Source organism: Anomaloglossus baeobatrachus, chromosome 2 (assembly GCF_048569485.1).
Source record: "Anomaloglossus baeobatrachus isolate aAnoBae1 chromosome 2, aAnoBae1.hap1, whole genome shotgun sequence".
Classification (NCBI taxonomy): domain Eukaryota; kingdom Metazoa; phylum Chordata; class Amphibia; order Anura; family Aromobatidae; genus Anomaloglossus; species Anomaloglossus baeobatrachus.
Window position 1 is genome coordinate 273,581,022 of NC_134354.1, and position 14,277 is coordinate 273,595,298.

General features: G+C 43.4%; 1 protein-coding gene across 5 annotated transcripts in view; it reads right to left on the bottom strand.

The window, feature by feature from the left end:
- The window catches only part of LOC142289838 (centromere protein C-like), a 246,824-nt gene that overhangs the window by 86,100 nt on the left and 146,447 nt on the right, over positions 1 to 14,277 (bottom strand). For all 5 annotated transcript variants that reach the window (XM_075333780.1, XM_075333776.1, XM_075333777.1 and 2 more), the window contains one exon: positions 3,282 to 3,430. In XM_075333780.1, the coding sequence (XP_075189895.1) occupies positions 3,282 to 3,430 (149 nt within the window). The remainder of the gene's footprint in view (positions 1 to 3,281; positions 3,431 to 14,277) is intronic.

Sequence of the window (14,277 nt, forward strand, 5' to 3'; positions counted from 1 at the left end):
CCTTCTCTGCTTCTATCTTTGGATGCGGAGAAGGTTTAGGTTTCGATAGGGTTCATTGGGGCTACATGAAAGAAGTACTCAAGTGTTTTGGATTTTCGGGGCCAATTTTGTCATCTATTATGGCACTTTATACATCCCCTTCAGCCCAGGTTTACTCATCTGGGTTACTGTCCCAAAAATTTTGCATAACCAATGGAACGAGGCAGGGGTGCCCTCTTTACCCCCTGATATTTATTTAATTAATGGAACAATTTGCTCCAACAATTCAGGTTGGAAAATAAATCTCGGGGATTACAATAGGGAGAATGGAAAACAAAATAGGATGACGTCATCTGCAAAGAGGCCTGTGTGTCACAAACCCAAGGTTTCTCTACAACACAGTTTTCAAACTATTGCCTAGTTCATTCAAGTTAGCATTATAAAGTAAATATGAGTAAATCCCTGATACTAAATATGGGTATCCCGGAGGACGTCAGGAGGAGTTTAGAAGCAGACTTACCACTGGTGTGGATAACAGATAAAATCCCCTACCTGGGCATTCACTTGACATTCCCGATTAAGAACATAGAAAGAGTTAACTACTCAAATTTACAGCAAACTATAACAATAGAGCTACAAACATATACCAAAGTATTAGTGTCCTGGACAGACCGTATCTCCATAGTTAAAATGATGATACTGCCCCGGGGGTTCTCTATTACTTTCGCAACCTACCTATTAAAGTAACAGCACGCACCCTAAACAAGATCCAGTCAGCCCTCACAAGTTTCATATGGAACCAAGCAAACTGCTTTTCTTGACAGTAGAAGCGAGAGGCTTGGGGTGCCCAAATATACGTGCATATTATCAAGCCACATTGTTGGACCAGCTTAGATATTAGTGGATGGGGGACTCATCTAAAGCTTAGGTGCAATTGGAAGCACACCTAGTGAAATATCCCTCAATGGCCTCATTTTTGTGGCACCTTCACCTCTCGAAAAATGTGCAGATTCCGGACTATCCAACAATCCCTTTGGCACTGTGCATCACCACCTAACTCTTGGGGACCTTCAGCAGTGCCCGGCCATACCGAAGCTGAACATCCCAACTGGAGTCACAAACTCAATGTTTATATATTTATTTTATTTTTCTCTTCCCCTTTTTAATATTATTTTTAACCTCCATCACAAAAGCCTGTTGAAAGTGCCCGGTACAGCCCCATCGTCACTCAGAACCACCACCATGACATCACAGGTCTACCGTGGGTGGAACACATACCTGGTCACTAATCACTTGCACTCTATTCTTCTTCAGAAATGCAACAGACGTGCAATATAGTGAAACATGGTGGTGGCAGTGTCCTTATATGAGGCTGCATGAGTGCTACCAGTGTCCGGAAGCTACATTTCATTGATTGCTTTCAATATAAAGCAGTACGTTTTATACCATGAATGTGGTAAAATATTACTTCTTTCTGGACTTTCTCGACTCTCAAGGAGACCCCAACCGACTTTGTGGAATTAGCAGTACCCAAAGGAGTGGAAGTTTACCCTTAAGGTCCAGTCACACTAAGCAACTTACCAGCGATCCCAACAACGATAGGGATCGCTGGTAAGTTGCTAGGAGGTTGCTGGTGAGCTGTCACACTGCGACGCTCCAGCGATCCCACCAGCAACCTGACCTGGCAGGGATCGCTGGAGCGTGGCTACACGAGTTGCTGGTGAGCTCACCAGCAACCAGTGACCAGCCCCCAGTCTCCTAGTTACAGCACACATCAGGTTAATTAACCCGATGTGTGCTGCAGCTAAATGTGCACAGAGCAGGGAGCAGCGCACACTGAGCGCTGGCTCCTTGCTCTCCTAGTTACAGCACACATCGGGTTAATTGCCTGATGTGTGCTGCAGCTATCTGTGCACAGAGCAGGAGCCGGCAGCACAGGCAGTGAGAGCGGAGGAGGCTGGTATCAAAGGTAAATATCGGGTAACCAAGGACAGGGCTTCTTGGTTACCCGATGTTTACATTAGTTACCAGCCTCAGCAGACGCCGGCTCCCTGCTCACTGCACATTAGTTGTTGCTGTCTCGCTGTCACACACAGCGATCTGTGCTTCACAGCAGGACAGCAACAACTAAAAAATGGCCCAGGACATTCAGCAACAACCAACGACCTCACAGCAGGGGCCAGGTTGTTGCTGGATGTCACACACAGCAACATCGCTAGCAACGTCACAAAAGTTGTTCGTTACCAGCGATGTTGCTAGCGATGTTGCTTAGTGTGACGGGGCCTTTAGCCTTGAATGCTTTCACAATAGCCCAATGGAAATAGCTGTTTCCAAGGCCGACAGGTCCTTGAGTGGCCTATCAGAGATCAGAAAGTGAGAACTGGAAGGCTGAAAGACCTTAATAATAGAAAAGTAGGTGCTAATGGCTCTAACCACATCCAGCTAGTGAAGAGAATTCTCCCGGAATGAACAAGAGATAGACAATAAGAGAGGAAAACAATGTCCCCATTATGAATGTCCAAAACCATCTTTGGAACAAAGGAGGTCAATAGGTTTAAAGAGAATCAATCTGTCAGCAGGTTTTTGTAAAGGAGTTGTCTGTTTATTAATATATTTCATGAGAACAAGTCCATTCTAAAATGGAACCTGTTACCTGGTAAAAATACTGTTAACCTGCAGATTAATAGCATTTGGAACCTGCCTGGCGCCTGCACTTCGAGCCCTGCTGCCAGAAGGAAAAGAACTTCATTCTTTTGGGTTTCAGTCATCAGAGTGGTACCGGTGTGGGTCAGTCACCGCTCTGTATCGAGAGCAGCGTCTGTAACCACACCCCGTCACAAGACTGACAGCCGCTCAGAATTAGACCCGGCTATCAGTCAGTGTGGTGGTTACAGCAGCCACCTTTGATACACAGAGCGGTGACTGAACCTGTACCGGCGCGTCCCTGATGACTGAAACCCGAACACTGCCATAAGGAAAATAAAGTTAATTTCCTCCCGGCAGTGGGGTTTGATGTGCTGGGCAGGTTCTAAATGCTAATAACCTGCAGAATAACCCCATTTCTGCAGGATAACAACATTTTTTCACATAAGAGGTTCTCTTTAAGCAATTCCCTTTTTAATAGTACAAAATGCATGGCACTTGTATTACACACTGAAATGTTCCATTGCTTCTTACCAGGTAAATGGCTGATAAAGTACTGTATTTTGCACATCTATGGCTCTTGGTCAGCGTTTAAGCACTGACCAAATATGTCAATCCTCTCTACCTCATATTAAGTTTATTTAAAAATCTTTACTCACTGTAGTATACAAGAAAGAACGGCTTTCAGTCACTTTCTCTGGGGCAATCACCATTTTTCCCGAAGAAAATAGGTTCTTGTTTATGCTTGTAAAGTATTTGCAGGCTTCATCGCCCACAAAGCTGCGGCCTTCACTCCTGGACATGCATTCTGCAAAAAAAAAAAACCGAAGAGAAATAAAGTGAGAAAAGAAGCAATAATATAAAATAACAGGTTAATAAAATAAATTGTTACCACTTTTGTTATTTTAATAAATGAGCCAATATGTTTTTTTAAAAATAATCATGTGCTCCTCTACTGAGTTCCCTTCCTCACTTTCCTGGGTACAGCGCCTGTTTCCACAGCTTAGGCTAGGTTCACATTTCCGTTGTTTTGCATCAGTCACATGTGTTGCTTGACGCTTGATGCGTTGTACAACGGATGACAAGTACTGGAAGAGAAAGCGGATTCCGTTATAAAACAAGAGAGAGAGAACAATCAGCTGATCGCTCTCATTAGCCAGCCGCCGGGTGATCAGCTGATCGCTCTCATTAGCCGGCTGCCGGGTGATCAGCTGATCGCTCTCATTAGCCAGCCGCCGGGTGATCAGCTAATCGCTCACAGAAGCCGGCCGCCGGGTGATCAGCTGATTGCTCTCATTAGCCGGCCGCCGGGTGATCAGCTGATCGCTCTCATTAGCCAGCCGCCGGGTGATCAGCTAATCGCTCACAGAAGCCGGCCGCCGGGTGATCAGCTGATCGCTCTCATTAGCCGGCCGCCGGGTGATCAGCTGATCGCTCTCATTAGCCAGCCGCCGGGTGATCAGCTGATCGCTCTCATTAGCCGGCCGCTGGGTGATCAGCTGATCGCTTACAGAAGCCGGCCGCCGGGTGACCAGCTGATCGCTCTCATTAACCGGCCGCCGGGTGATCAGCTGATCACTTACAGAAGCCGGCCGCCGGGTGACCAGCTGATCGCTCTCATTAGCCGGCCACCGGGTGATCAGGTGATCGCTCTCATTAGCCAGCCGCCGGGTGATTAGCTGATCGCTCACAGAAGCCGGCTGCCGGGCAATCAGCTGATCGTTCGGCCGCCAAGAGAGCATGCGGAGCGAAATCAAAAGGATTCCGCTGCTCAAAAAACGCTACATGCTGCGTTCCTGCCGCCCGACGTTCAGTCATTCCACGACTGATCAGTCAGGCGGCGGATGCAACGCAGCGTCATCAGTCACAATCCGTCGCTCATACAAGTCTATGGGAATAACGGAATCCGCCAAACAGATTGCGTTATTTATCAGAGCCGCGGATTGTGACTGATCATAAAAAACAGAAAGGTGGACCTAGCCTTAAGGCCGCTTTACACGCTATGACATCGCTAAAGCGATGTCGTTGGGGTCACGGATTTTGTGACGCACATCCGGCCGCGTAAGTGATGTCGTTGTGTGTGACACCTATTAGCGATTTTGAATCGTTGCAAAAACGTTCAAAATCGCTAATCGGTGACATCCCCCCCAATCTCAATTATCGTTGCTGTTGCAGGACGCAGGTTGTTCGTCATTCCTGCGGCAGCACACATCGCTATGTGTGACACCACAGAAACGAGGAACCTCACCTTACCTGCGTCCCGCCAGCAATGAGGAAGGAAGGAGGTGGGCGGGATGTTCGTCCCGCTCATCTCCGCTTTGATTGGGCGGCCGCTTAGTGACGTCGCTATGACGCCGAACGAACCGCCCCCTTAGGAAGGAGGCAGTACGCCGGTCACAGTGACGTCGCTATGCAGGTAAGTAGTGTGACGGGTCCGCGCGATTTTGTGGACCACGGGCAGCGATATACCTGTGACGCACAAACGATGGGGGCGGGTACGCACGCTAGCGATATCGGTAACGATATCGCAGCATGTAAAGCGGCCTTTAGTCCCCTTTATGCCTCTTTCGGTGGGGGACATAAAGTAACTGCTTCACCCAATGAGTGGCCGCAGTTATGGCTTCAGCAGTAACACGCCATTTAAGCCAAAACACCAACGTCTTGACACATGAATATAAGGTTTATTTTATCTTTTCACTGGGTCACTGTGTCACTGGGCCCAATTTTAAAATAAAAAAATCTAGTTGACAACTGCTTTAATTCTATTCTCTAAATCTGACTGAGGTTGGGGGGGTGACAGGTTGTCCAGGCGTGGCTCACAAGTCTGCAGTTCCTGTATGTGGCTGCACACTTGTGAATCCTCGCACTGTCAGGATTCTCTGATGCCGGGAGAAGGCAGTCACATACGGTACTTCCGGTCACATTCCGACTAAATGTTTCTGGCCTTGCGCAATTCAATTGTATTGAGTGAGGCTAGTGATTATTTTTTTTATGCTTTTCTTTTTTCCTCCCCCTAATTTAAAGAGCCATAACTTTTTTTTGGTCGACATAGCCATGTGATGGTTTGTTTATTGCTGGACAAGTTTTGAAAGACACCATCTATTTTATCATATGGCGAAATCGCAAAGAACCCGCAATTCTTGTTTGTTTTATACACAGCATTTTACAGTGAAAGTGACCTAGCGGTATGATTCTCTAGGTTAGTTTGATTACAGAGATACCAAACATGCATAGGTTTTGGTTTCTGGAAATGGTGAAAAAAAAATTCTAAAATTTGTTAGCAAAAAACATATTTCACTTTTCCAACAGTCTTAACGTTTACAAATTTTGGGGAATCCACAATTCTGGCATTTTTAATTTTTTTCTCATTATGCTGATTTTATACTTGATAGATCGTACTTTTACGAATGCAGCGATGCCAGATGTGTATTTTTAACTTTCTTAATTTTCAATGGGGTGTAAGGGAGGTGATTTCAATGTTACATAGTTATATAGTTACTTAGGTTGAAAAAAGACCTAGGTCCATCTAGTTCAACCTTCCTCCACCAGTTCTACATTTAGTCACTAAGTCATTTATAACCAACAATGTTTTGTGTACTGAGGAAATCATCCAGCCCTTTTTTAAAAGCTGTTATAGTATCTGCCATTACTACCTCTTGTGGTAGTGTATTCCACAGTCTGACCGCTCTAACTGTAAAGAACCCTTTCCTATTTAGGTGTCGGAATCGCTTTTCTTCCACTCGCAGTGAGTGCCCCCTGGTCCTTAGTACTGTCTTTGGAAGAAATAAGTCATGTGCCAGTTCTTTATATTGACCACACATGTATTTATACATATAAATGAGATCTCCTCTGAGACGTCTTTTTTCTAAGCTAAACATATCTAACTTTTTCAACCTGTCATCATATGGGAGGCCTTCCATTCCTTGTAATAGTCTAGTTGCCCGCCTTTGAACTGACTCTAACTTCTGAATATCCTTTTTAAAATGTGGAGCCCAAAACTGGATCCCGTATTCCAGATGTGGCCTTACAAGTGATTTATAGAGGGGTAACAATACGTTGGGATCACGGGATCTAATCTCTCTTTTTTTACACCCTAAAATCTTGTTTGCTTTAGCAGCTGCTGCTTGACATTGAGTGCTGCTGCTCAGCTTATTTGTAATGAGAATACCCAAGTCCTTCTCCTGTTCTGTAGTCCCGAGTTTACTTCCATTTAATGTATACGCAGTTATAGGATTACTTCGTCCTAGGTGCATTACTTTACATTTATCAACATTAAATCTCATTTGCCAAGTATCTGCCCATTCTGACATCTTATCCAGATCTTTTTGTAATATTGTACTATCCAGGTCAGTTTTTAATATCCTACATAGTTTGGTGTCATCGGCAAAGACTGACACTGTACTATCAATCCCATCCACAAGGTCATTAATAAAGAGTAAAAAGAATCGGTCCAAGCACAGATCCCTGCGGCACCCCACTGCTGACTATAGCTCATTTAGAGAATGTACCATTTATGACTACTCTTTGTTTCCTATCTTTTAGCCAATTCCTTACCCAGTTGCATATTGTGTCCCCTAGTCCTTGCTTCTGGAGCTTTAGTATAAGGCTATTATGTGGTACAGTATCAAATGCCTTTGCAAAGTCCAAATAAATCACATCAGCTGCATTACCAATATCCAGGTTTGAACTTACCTCCTCATAGAACCCCAACAGGTTGGTTAGACACGACTTATCTTTCATGAATCCATGCTGTTTGTCAGTTATCATATTATTTTCTGCAATATATTTTTGCATGTCATCCCTTAAAATGCCCTCAAAAACTTTGCATACTACTGATGTCAGGCTTACTGGACGGTAGTTGCCTGGATCTACCCTCTTATCTTTCTTAAATATCGGTACCACATCAGCAATCCTCCAATCCTGAGGCACCAACCCTGTTACAAGTGAGTCTAAAAAGATGAGATACAGCGGTCTGTCGATTACGGAGCTCAATTCCCTCAATATTCGTGGATGAATGCCATCGGGCCCTGGGGATTTGTCAATGTTTAATTTACTCAGACGTAGGCGTACTTCATCTTGTGTTAAATTAATTATATCGGGTGGTGGACTTTGATTTTTCACTTGTTGAATGATCCCTGGTACAGTCAGTTCCTTGGTGAATACAGATGAGAAATGCCTATTTAATATCTCAGTCTTTTGTTTGTCCTCTATAACTAACTTGTTATTATATTTTAAGGGGCCGATACTATCCTTTGTTTTCCTTTTGGCATTAATGTATTTATAAAAGATTTTGGGATTTATTTTAATGTCATTGGCGATTTTTGTTTCAGTAGCTAATTTTGCTTGTTTGATTTCTTTTTTACATTTCCTATTGATATCTTTATACTCCTGCAATGCTATTTCTGTATTCTCAGCCTTTAAGATTTTAAATGCCCTTTGTTTTTGTTTATTATACTTATTTATTATACTTTGTACAGTCTTATTTATCCATAGTGGTTTCTTTTTATTCCTGGACATTTTATTACCAGAGGGTATACGTTTTTTACAGGACTCTAGTAGTATATCCTTAAACTTACCCCATTTATGTTCGGTATCCCCAGTTACCATGACTTTGTCCCAATCTACACATTTAAGCTCTTCCCTTAATTTGTTGAAATCAGCTTTCCTAAAATTCCAGGTTTTAGCATTCCCCCTTTGAAATGTTCTATTGAATATTATGTTGAAGCTTACCATATTATGATCGCTGGTGCCCAAGTGCTCCCGGACCTGTAGATCTGAAATTGTATCCGGTCTATTTGACAGGACCAGATCTAGCAAATTATCTCCCCTGGTCGGTTCACCTACCATCTGAGAGAGGAAATGGTCTTGAATGGTAGATAAGAACTTACAGCTTTTAGCAGAACCAGAAGATTCTATGTCCCACTGAATGTCTGGATAGTTGAAATCCCCCATAATAAGAACCCGATTATTATTATTAGCTGCCTTTTCAATTTGTTCCATCATTTCATCCTCTATTTGTTCAGGTATGTTAGGAGGCTTATAGCAAACTCCAATTAGCATTTTTCCATTATTCCCCTCCCCATGTACATTTACCCATACTGACTCTACATTGTTGCTGTTCCCCTCAATGTCATCATACAACACAGGTTTTAGGTTAGATTTAATAAATATACACACCCCACCACCTTTTTGGCCTTTCCTGTCCTTCCTAAATGTACTATAACCCTGTATGTTTGTCACCCAGTCATGGCTTTCATCCAGCCAGGTTTCCGTAATGCCCACCACATCATAATCCATGGTTGACATAAGAGTCTCCAATTCATTCATTTTGTTTGCAAGACTTCTTGCATTTGCCAGTAGACATTTAATCCTATTAACACCTTTATTACTCCTAGCCTCCCTACGTTCCTTGTATGTCCCATCCCCCCCTAATCCTTCATTGACCCCTACCGTCTCCCTGTCTCTACCTGCTCTATCTATCCCCTTATTTGCTCCACTACCCTCCCTCCCCCCCGATCCTAGTTTAATAGCTCCTCCATCCGTCTGACCATTTTCTCCCCCAGCACAGCTGCACCTTCCCCATTGAGGTGCAGCCCGTCCCTACCGTAGAGCCTGTAGCCGACTGAGAAGTCGGCCCAGTTCTCCATGAACCCGAACCCTTCCTTCCTGCACCAATTTCTAAGCCACATATTTATCTCCCTAAGCTCCCGCTGTCTTTCTAGTGACGCTCGTGGCAACGGTAGTATTTCTGAAAACACCACCTTGGAGGTCCTGGACTTCAGCTTCTCTCCTAGTTCCCTGTAATCATTTTTAAGGACCTTCCACCTGCCTCTAACTGTCATTAGTACCAATGTGCACCATGACCGCTGGGTTTTCCCCAGCCCCACCCAGCAATCTGTCCATCCGATCCACAATATGCCGAACCCGAGCACCCGGCAGACAACACACTGTTCGGCATTCACGGTCTCGGCGACAGATGACCCTGTCTGTCCGCCTAATTATAGAGTCCCCTACCACCAACATCTGTCTGGGCTTTGCTGCACTCCTATTTCCCTCCTTCCTACAGCAGTTGTTTTCCTTGTTGCTAGGAGCAACATCCTGCTGTAGTGACCCTAGTCCAGGCCCTTCATTCCTAATATCAGCCAAACAGGCATATTTACTAGGTTGTGCCAGGTCAGGACTAGGCTCCCTGACACTTTTCCCCCTACCTCTTCTTCTAACTGTTACCTAGCTACCTACCTCTGGGTCCTGATCTTCCCCACTTCCACCCTCCTCCATATCACTGGCCCCAGCCAGAGAAAGCTCAGTGAGCTCTAAACTCCTCTCCAGGTTTGCAATGCCCCTTAGTGTTGCAAGCTGCTTATTTAGATCAGTTACCTTGGCTTCCAAATACGCAACATGCTCGCATCTAGTGCAGACATAGTCACCCTCGAGCGGCTGCTCAAGGCATGCATACATCTGACAAGATACACACCTGGTAGCATTGTCCATGGAGCACCTATCAAATGGGGATAAACAGTAAAGTAGAAAAACAAAGATAAAAAAAACGAAAAAACCCAATGGGAAACGTATAAGGATAAATTCAAACTATGTAATTGTGTTGAAACTATGCACTTATCTTAAATTCAGCACTTTACTTCAGTTCAGCACCTCGCTCGCTCAGCACCTCGCTTGTGCTGGGTGGTTTATATAGATGTACAATGACTATCAGAAGCTACTAGAAGCTTCTAGAAACAGGTGTGACTAATCCTACTAATTAAATCACAAGACTAACTTTTTTTTTTTTTCTCCCTTTTCACAGAATCAAACAGACACACAATTCCCTAATGAAATTCAACAATTACAGTTATCACCACTATATATATAATGTATATATTTTTTTTATTTATTAATTTTTGTAAAACCATTTTTTTTCCCCTTTTTATTTTTTACTTCTTATTTTATATATATACAGCAATACTACAGTATTTAAGTGAAAGGGAGTAAACTTCAGCCTACCATAGCCATGTGATCCAAACCACCTAGGGTGCACGGATGAAGAAAAGGGGAGGTCCACCCCTGCAGAAGTCAATCTAAATAAGAGTTAGGCTAGGAACGCACTTTGCGTTCACCTACTTGCAGTTTAGAACGCACGTTTTGGGCTTAATTGATTTGACCAAAGTTGCTTTTTTCAGAAATTTAGCGCTGAAAACGCATGCGTTTTTGCCGCGTATTTGATGCGTTTTCAGCGCTTTTTATCTGCATTTCCACCTGCGTTCTGATAGTTGCGTTTTGAACATAAAGACACTGCTTATTAACCCCTTCAGACCCCGGGCACTTTCCGTTTTTGCTTTTTGCTCCTTTTCTTCCGAGAGGCGTAACTTTTTTATTTTTCCATCAATCTTGCCATATGAGGGCTTGTTTTTTGCGGGACGAGTTGTACTTTTAAATGAAACCATAAGTTTTACCATATAGTGTACTGGAAAACGGCAAAAAAATTCCAATTGCCGAAAAATTGCAAAAAAAGTGTGATCGTACAATAGTTTTTGGGATATTTTATTCACTGTGTTCACTATATGGTAAAACTGAGGTATCTATGTGATGCCTCAGGTCGGTGTGAGTTTGTAGACACCAAACATGTATAGGTTTCCTTGTATCTAAGGGGTTAAAAAAAAATTCACAAGCTTGTCCAAAAAACGTGGCGCACGTTTTGCGCCATTTTCCAAAACCCGTAGCGTTCTCATTTTTCAGGATCTGAGGCTCAGTGATGGCTTATTTTTTGCGTCTCGACCTGATGTTTTTAACGGTACCATTTTTGCGCAGATGCTACGTTTTGATCGCCTGTTATTGCATTTTGCATAAAATTTGCGGCGACCAAAAAACGTAATTTTGGCGTTTGGAATTTTTTTGCCGCTACGCCGTTTACTGATCAGATTCATTGATTCTATATTTTGATAGATCGGGCATTTCTGAACGTGGCGATACCAAATATGTGTGTATTTTTTATTTTTTTAACCCTTTAATTTTCAATAGGGTGAAAGGGGGGTGATTTGAACTTTTAGGTTTTTTTATTTTTTTTTAATTTTCTAAAACTTTTTTTTACTTTTTTTTTTTTTTACTACTAGTCCCCCTAGGGGGGGCTATAGCGATCAGCAATCCGATCACTCTGCACTATCTGCAGATCTCAGCTACAGAGCTGAGAACTGCAGATTTGCTGCTTCACTTTCAATGCCGGCTGTATTCCGGCATTGAGAGGAAGTGAGTCATGTTAGCTACAGGCGTCATCACATGACCCTGTGCTACTATGGCAACCGCCGAAAGTCACGTGATCATGTCACGTGACTTCCGGTGGGGGCGGGGTAAGTGACTGTCATGGCGGCGTCCATATACATATCGCTGCTAAGATTTTGCAGGCGAAATGTAAGGGGTTAATGGCCGCGGGTGGAAGCGATTCCACCCGCGGCTAGCAGGCACACATGTCAGCTGTTGATAACAGCTGATATGTGCGCGGATCGCCGCCGCCTGCCAGCGGCAGGGGGCGGGGCTTACCGGCACACGATCCATGACGTACCCAGTACGTCATGGGTCGTTAAGGGGTTAAAGTTTAACCCCTTCAGCCCCCGGGCACTTTCCGTTTTTGCGTTTTTGTTTTTTGCTCCCCTTCTTCTGAGAGGCGTAATATTTTTATTTTTCCATCAATCTTGCCATATGAGGGCTTGTTTTTTGCGGGACGAGTTGTACTTTTAAATGAAACCATAAGTTTTACCATATAGTGTACTGGAAAACGGCAAAAAAATTCCAAGTGCGGAAAAATTGCAAAAAAAGTGTGATCGTACAATAGTTTTTGGGATATTTTATTCACTGTGTTCACTATATGGTAAAACTGAGGTATCTATGTGATGCCTCAGGTCGGTGCGAGTTTGTAGACACCAAACATGTATAGGTTTACTTGTATCTAAGGGGTTAAAAAAAATTCACAAGTTTGTCCAATAAAAGTGGCGCACGTTTTGCGCCATTTTCCGAAACACGTAGCGTTCTTATTTTTAAGGATCTATGGCTCAGTGATGGCTTATTTTTTGCGTCTCGAGCTGACGTTTATAATGGTACCATTTTTGCGCAGATGCTACGTTTTGATCGCCTGTTATTGCATTTTGCGTAAAACTTGCGGCGACCAAAAAACGTAATTTTGGCGTTTGGAATTTTTTTGCGACTACGCCGTTTACCAATCAGATTAATTGATTTTATATTTTGATAGATCGGGCATTTCTGAACGCGGCGATACCAAATATGTGTATATTTATTTATTTTTTAACCCTTTAATTTTCAATGGGGGGAAAGGGGGGTGATTTGAACTTTTAGGTTTTTTGTTTTTTTTTTTATTTTTTAAAACTTTTTTTTTTACTTTTTTTTTTTATTTTACTAGTCCCCCTAGGGGGCTATAGCGATCAGCAATCCGATTGCTGATCGCTATCTGCTGATCACAGCTATACCTCTGTAATCAGCAGATTCAGTCACTTTGGTTTTCCCTCTGCTCTCGGCCGAGGGAAAATGAAAGTGAAACATCGTAGCAGCAGGCGTCATCACATGACCCTGTGCTACGATGGCAACCACCGATAGTCACGTGATAACACACGTGACTTCCGGTGGGGGCGGCGGTGAGTAACAAACATGGCCGCGCGCATTTAAATCTTGCTGCCAGACTTTGGCAGCAAGATTTAAGGGGTTAATGGCCGCGGGTGGAAGCGATTCCACCCGCGGCTAGCAGGCACACATGTCAGCTGTTGAAAACAGCTGATATGTGTGCCGATCCACGCCGCCTGCCCGCGGCAGGGGGCGGGGCTTAACGGGACACGATCCTGGACGGATAGATCCGTCCAGGGTCGTGAAGGGGTTAAATAGTCAAAATCTTTGAAAAAATGGTAAAAAAAGAATCAAATCTATAATCATAGAAAAAATCATGACATTAAATTATGTTCATTAAATTATTGCGGTAATATGATATTTTATGGAAAAATTGCAATAAAGTATTAATTTCCTTAATTTAAATTGTCAGACTATGTATGTGTGTAAAGGGACATATGAAATAATTATTTTAATGATCAAAAAGCATGCGTATTGGTAGTCCAAAACGCATGCTTTCTGCAATGAAAAAGCAGGTAAAACGCAGGAATTTGAAGAAATCTTGGTTTTTACCATTTCTCATTGACTCCAATGTTAGCAAAATGCACCGAAAATGGCAAAAACAGCTACATGCTCCTTTGAACGCATGGTTTTTGCATCAAAATATGCAAATTTAAATCTGCGTTTAGAAACGCTAAGTCGGAAAGAAGGGAATTTTGTTACTTACCGTAAATTCCTTTTCTTCTAGCTCCTATTGGGAGACCCAGACGATTGGGTGTATAGCTACTGCCTCCGGAGGCCACACAAAGCATTACACTAAAAAGTGTAAGGCCCCTCCCCTTCTGGCTATACACCCCCCGTGGGATCACGGGCTGCTCAGTTTTAGTGCTAAAGCAAGAAGGAGGAAAGCCAATAACTGGTTCAAACAAATTCACTCCGAAGTAACATCGGAGAACTGAAAACCGTTCAACATGAACAACATGTGTACCCGAAAACAACCAAAAATCCCGAAGGACAACAGGGCGGGTGCTGGGTCTCCCAATAGGAGCTAGAAGA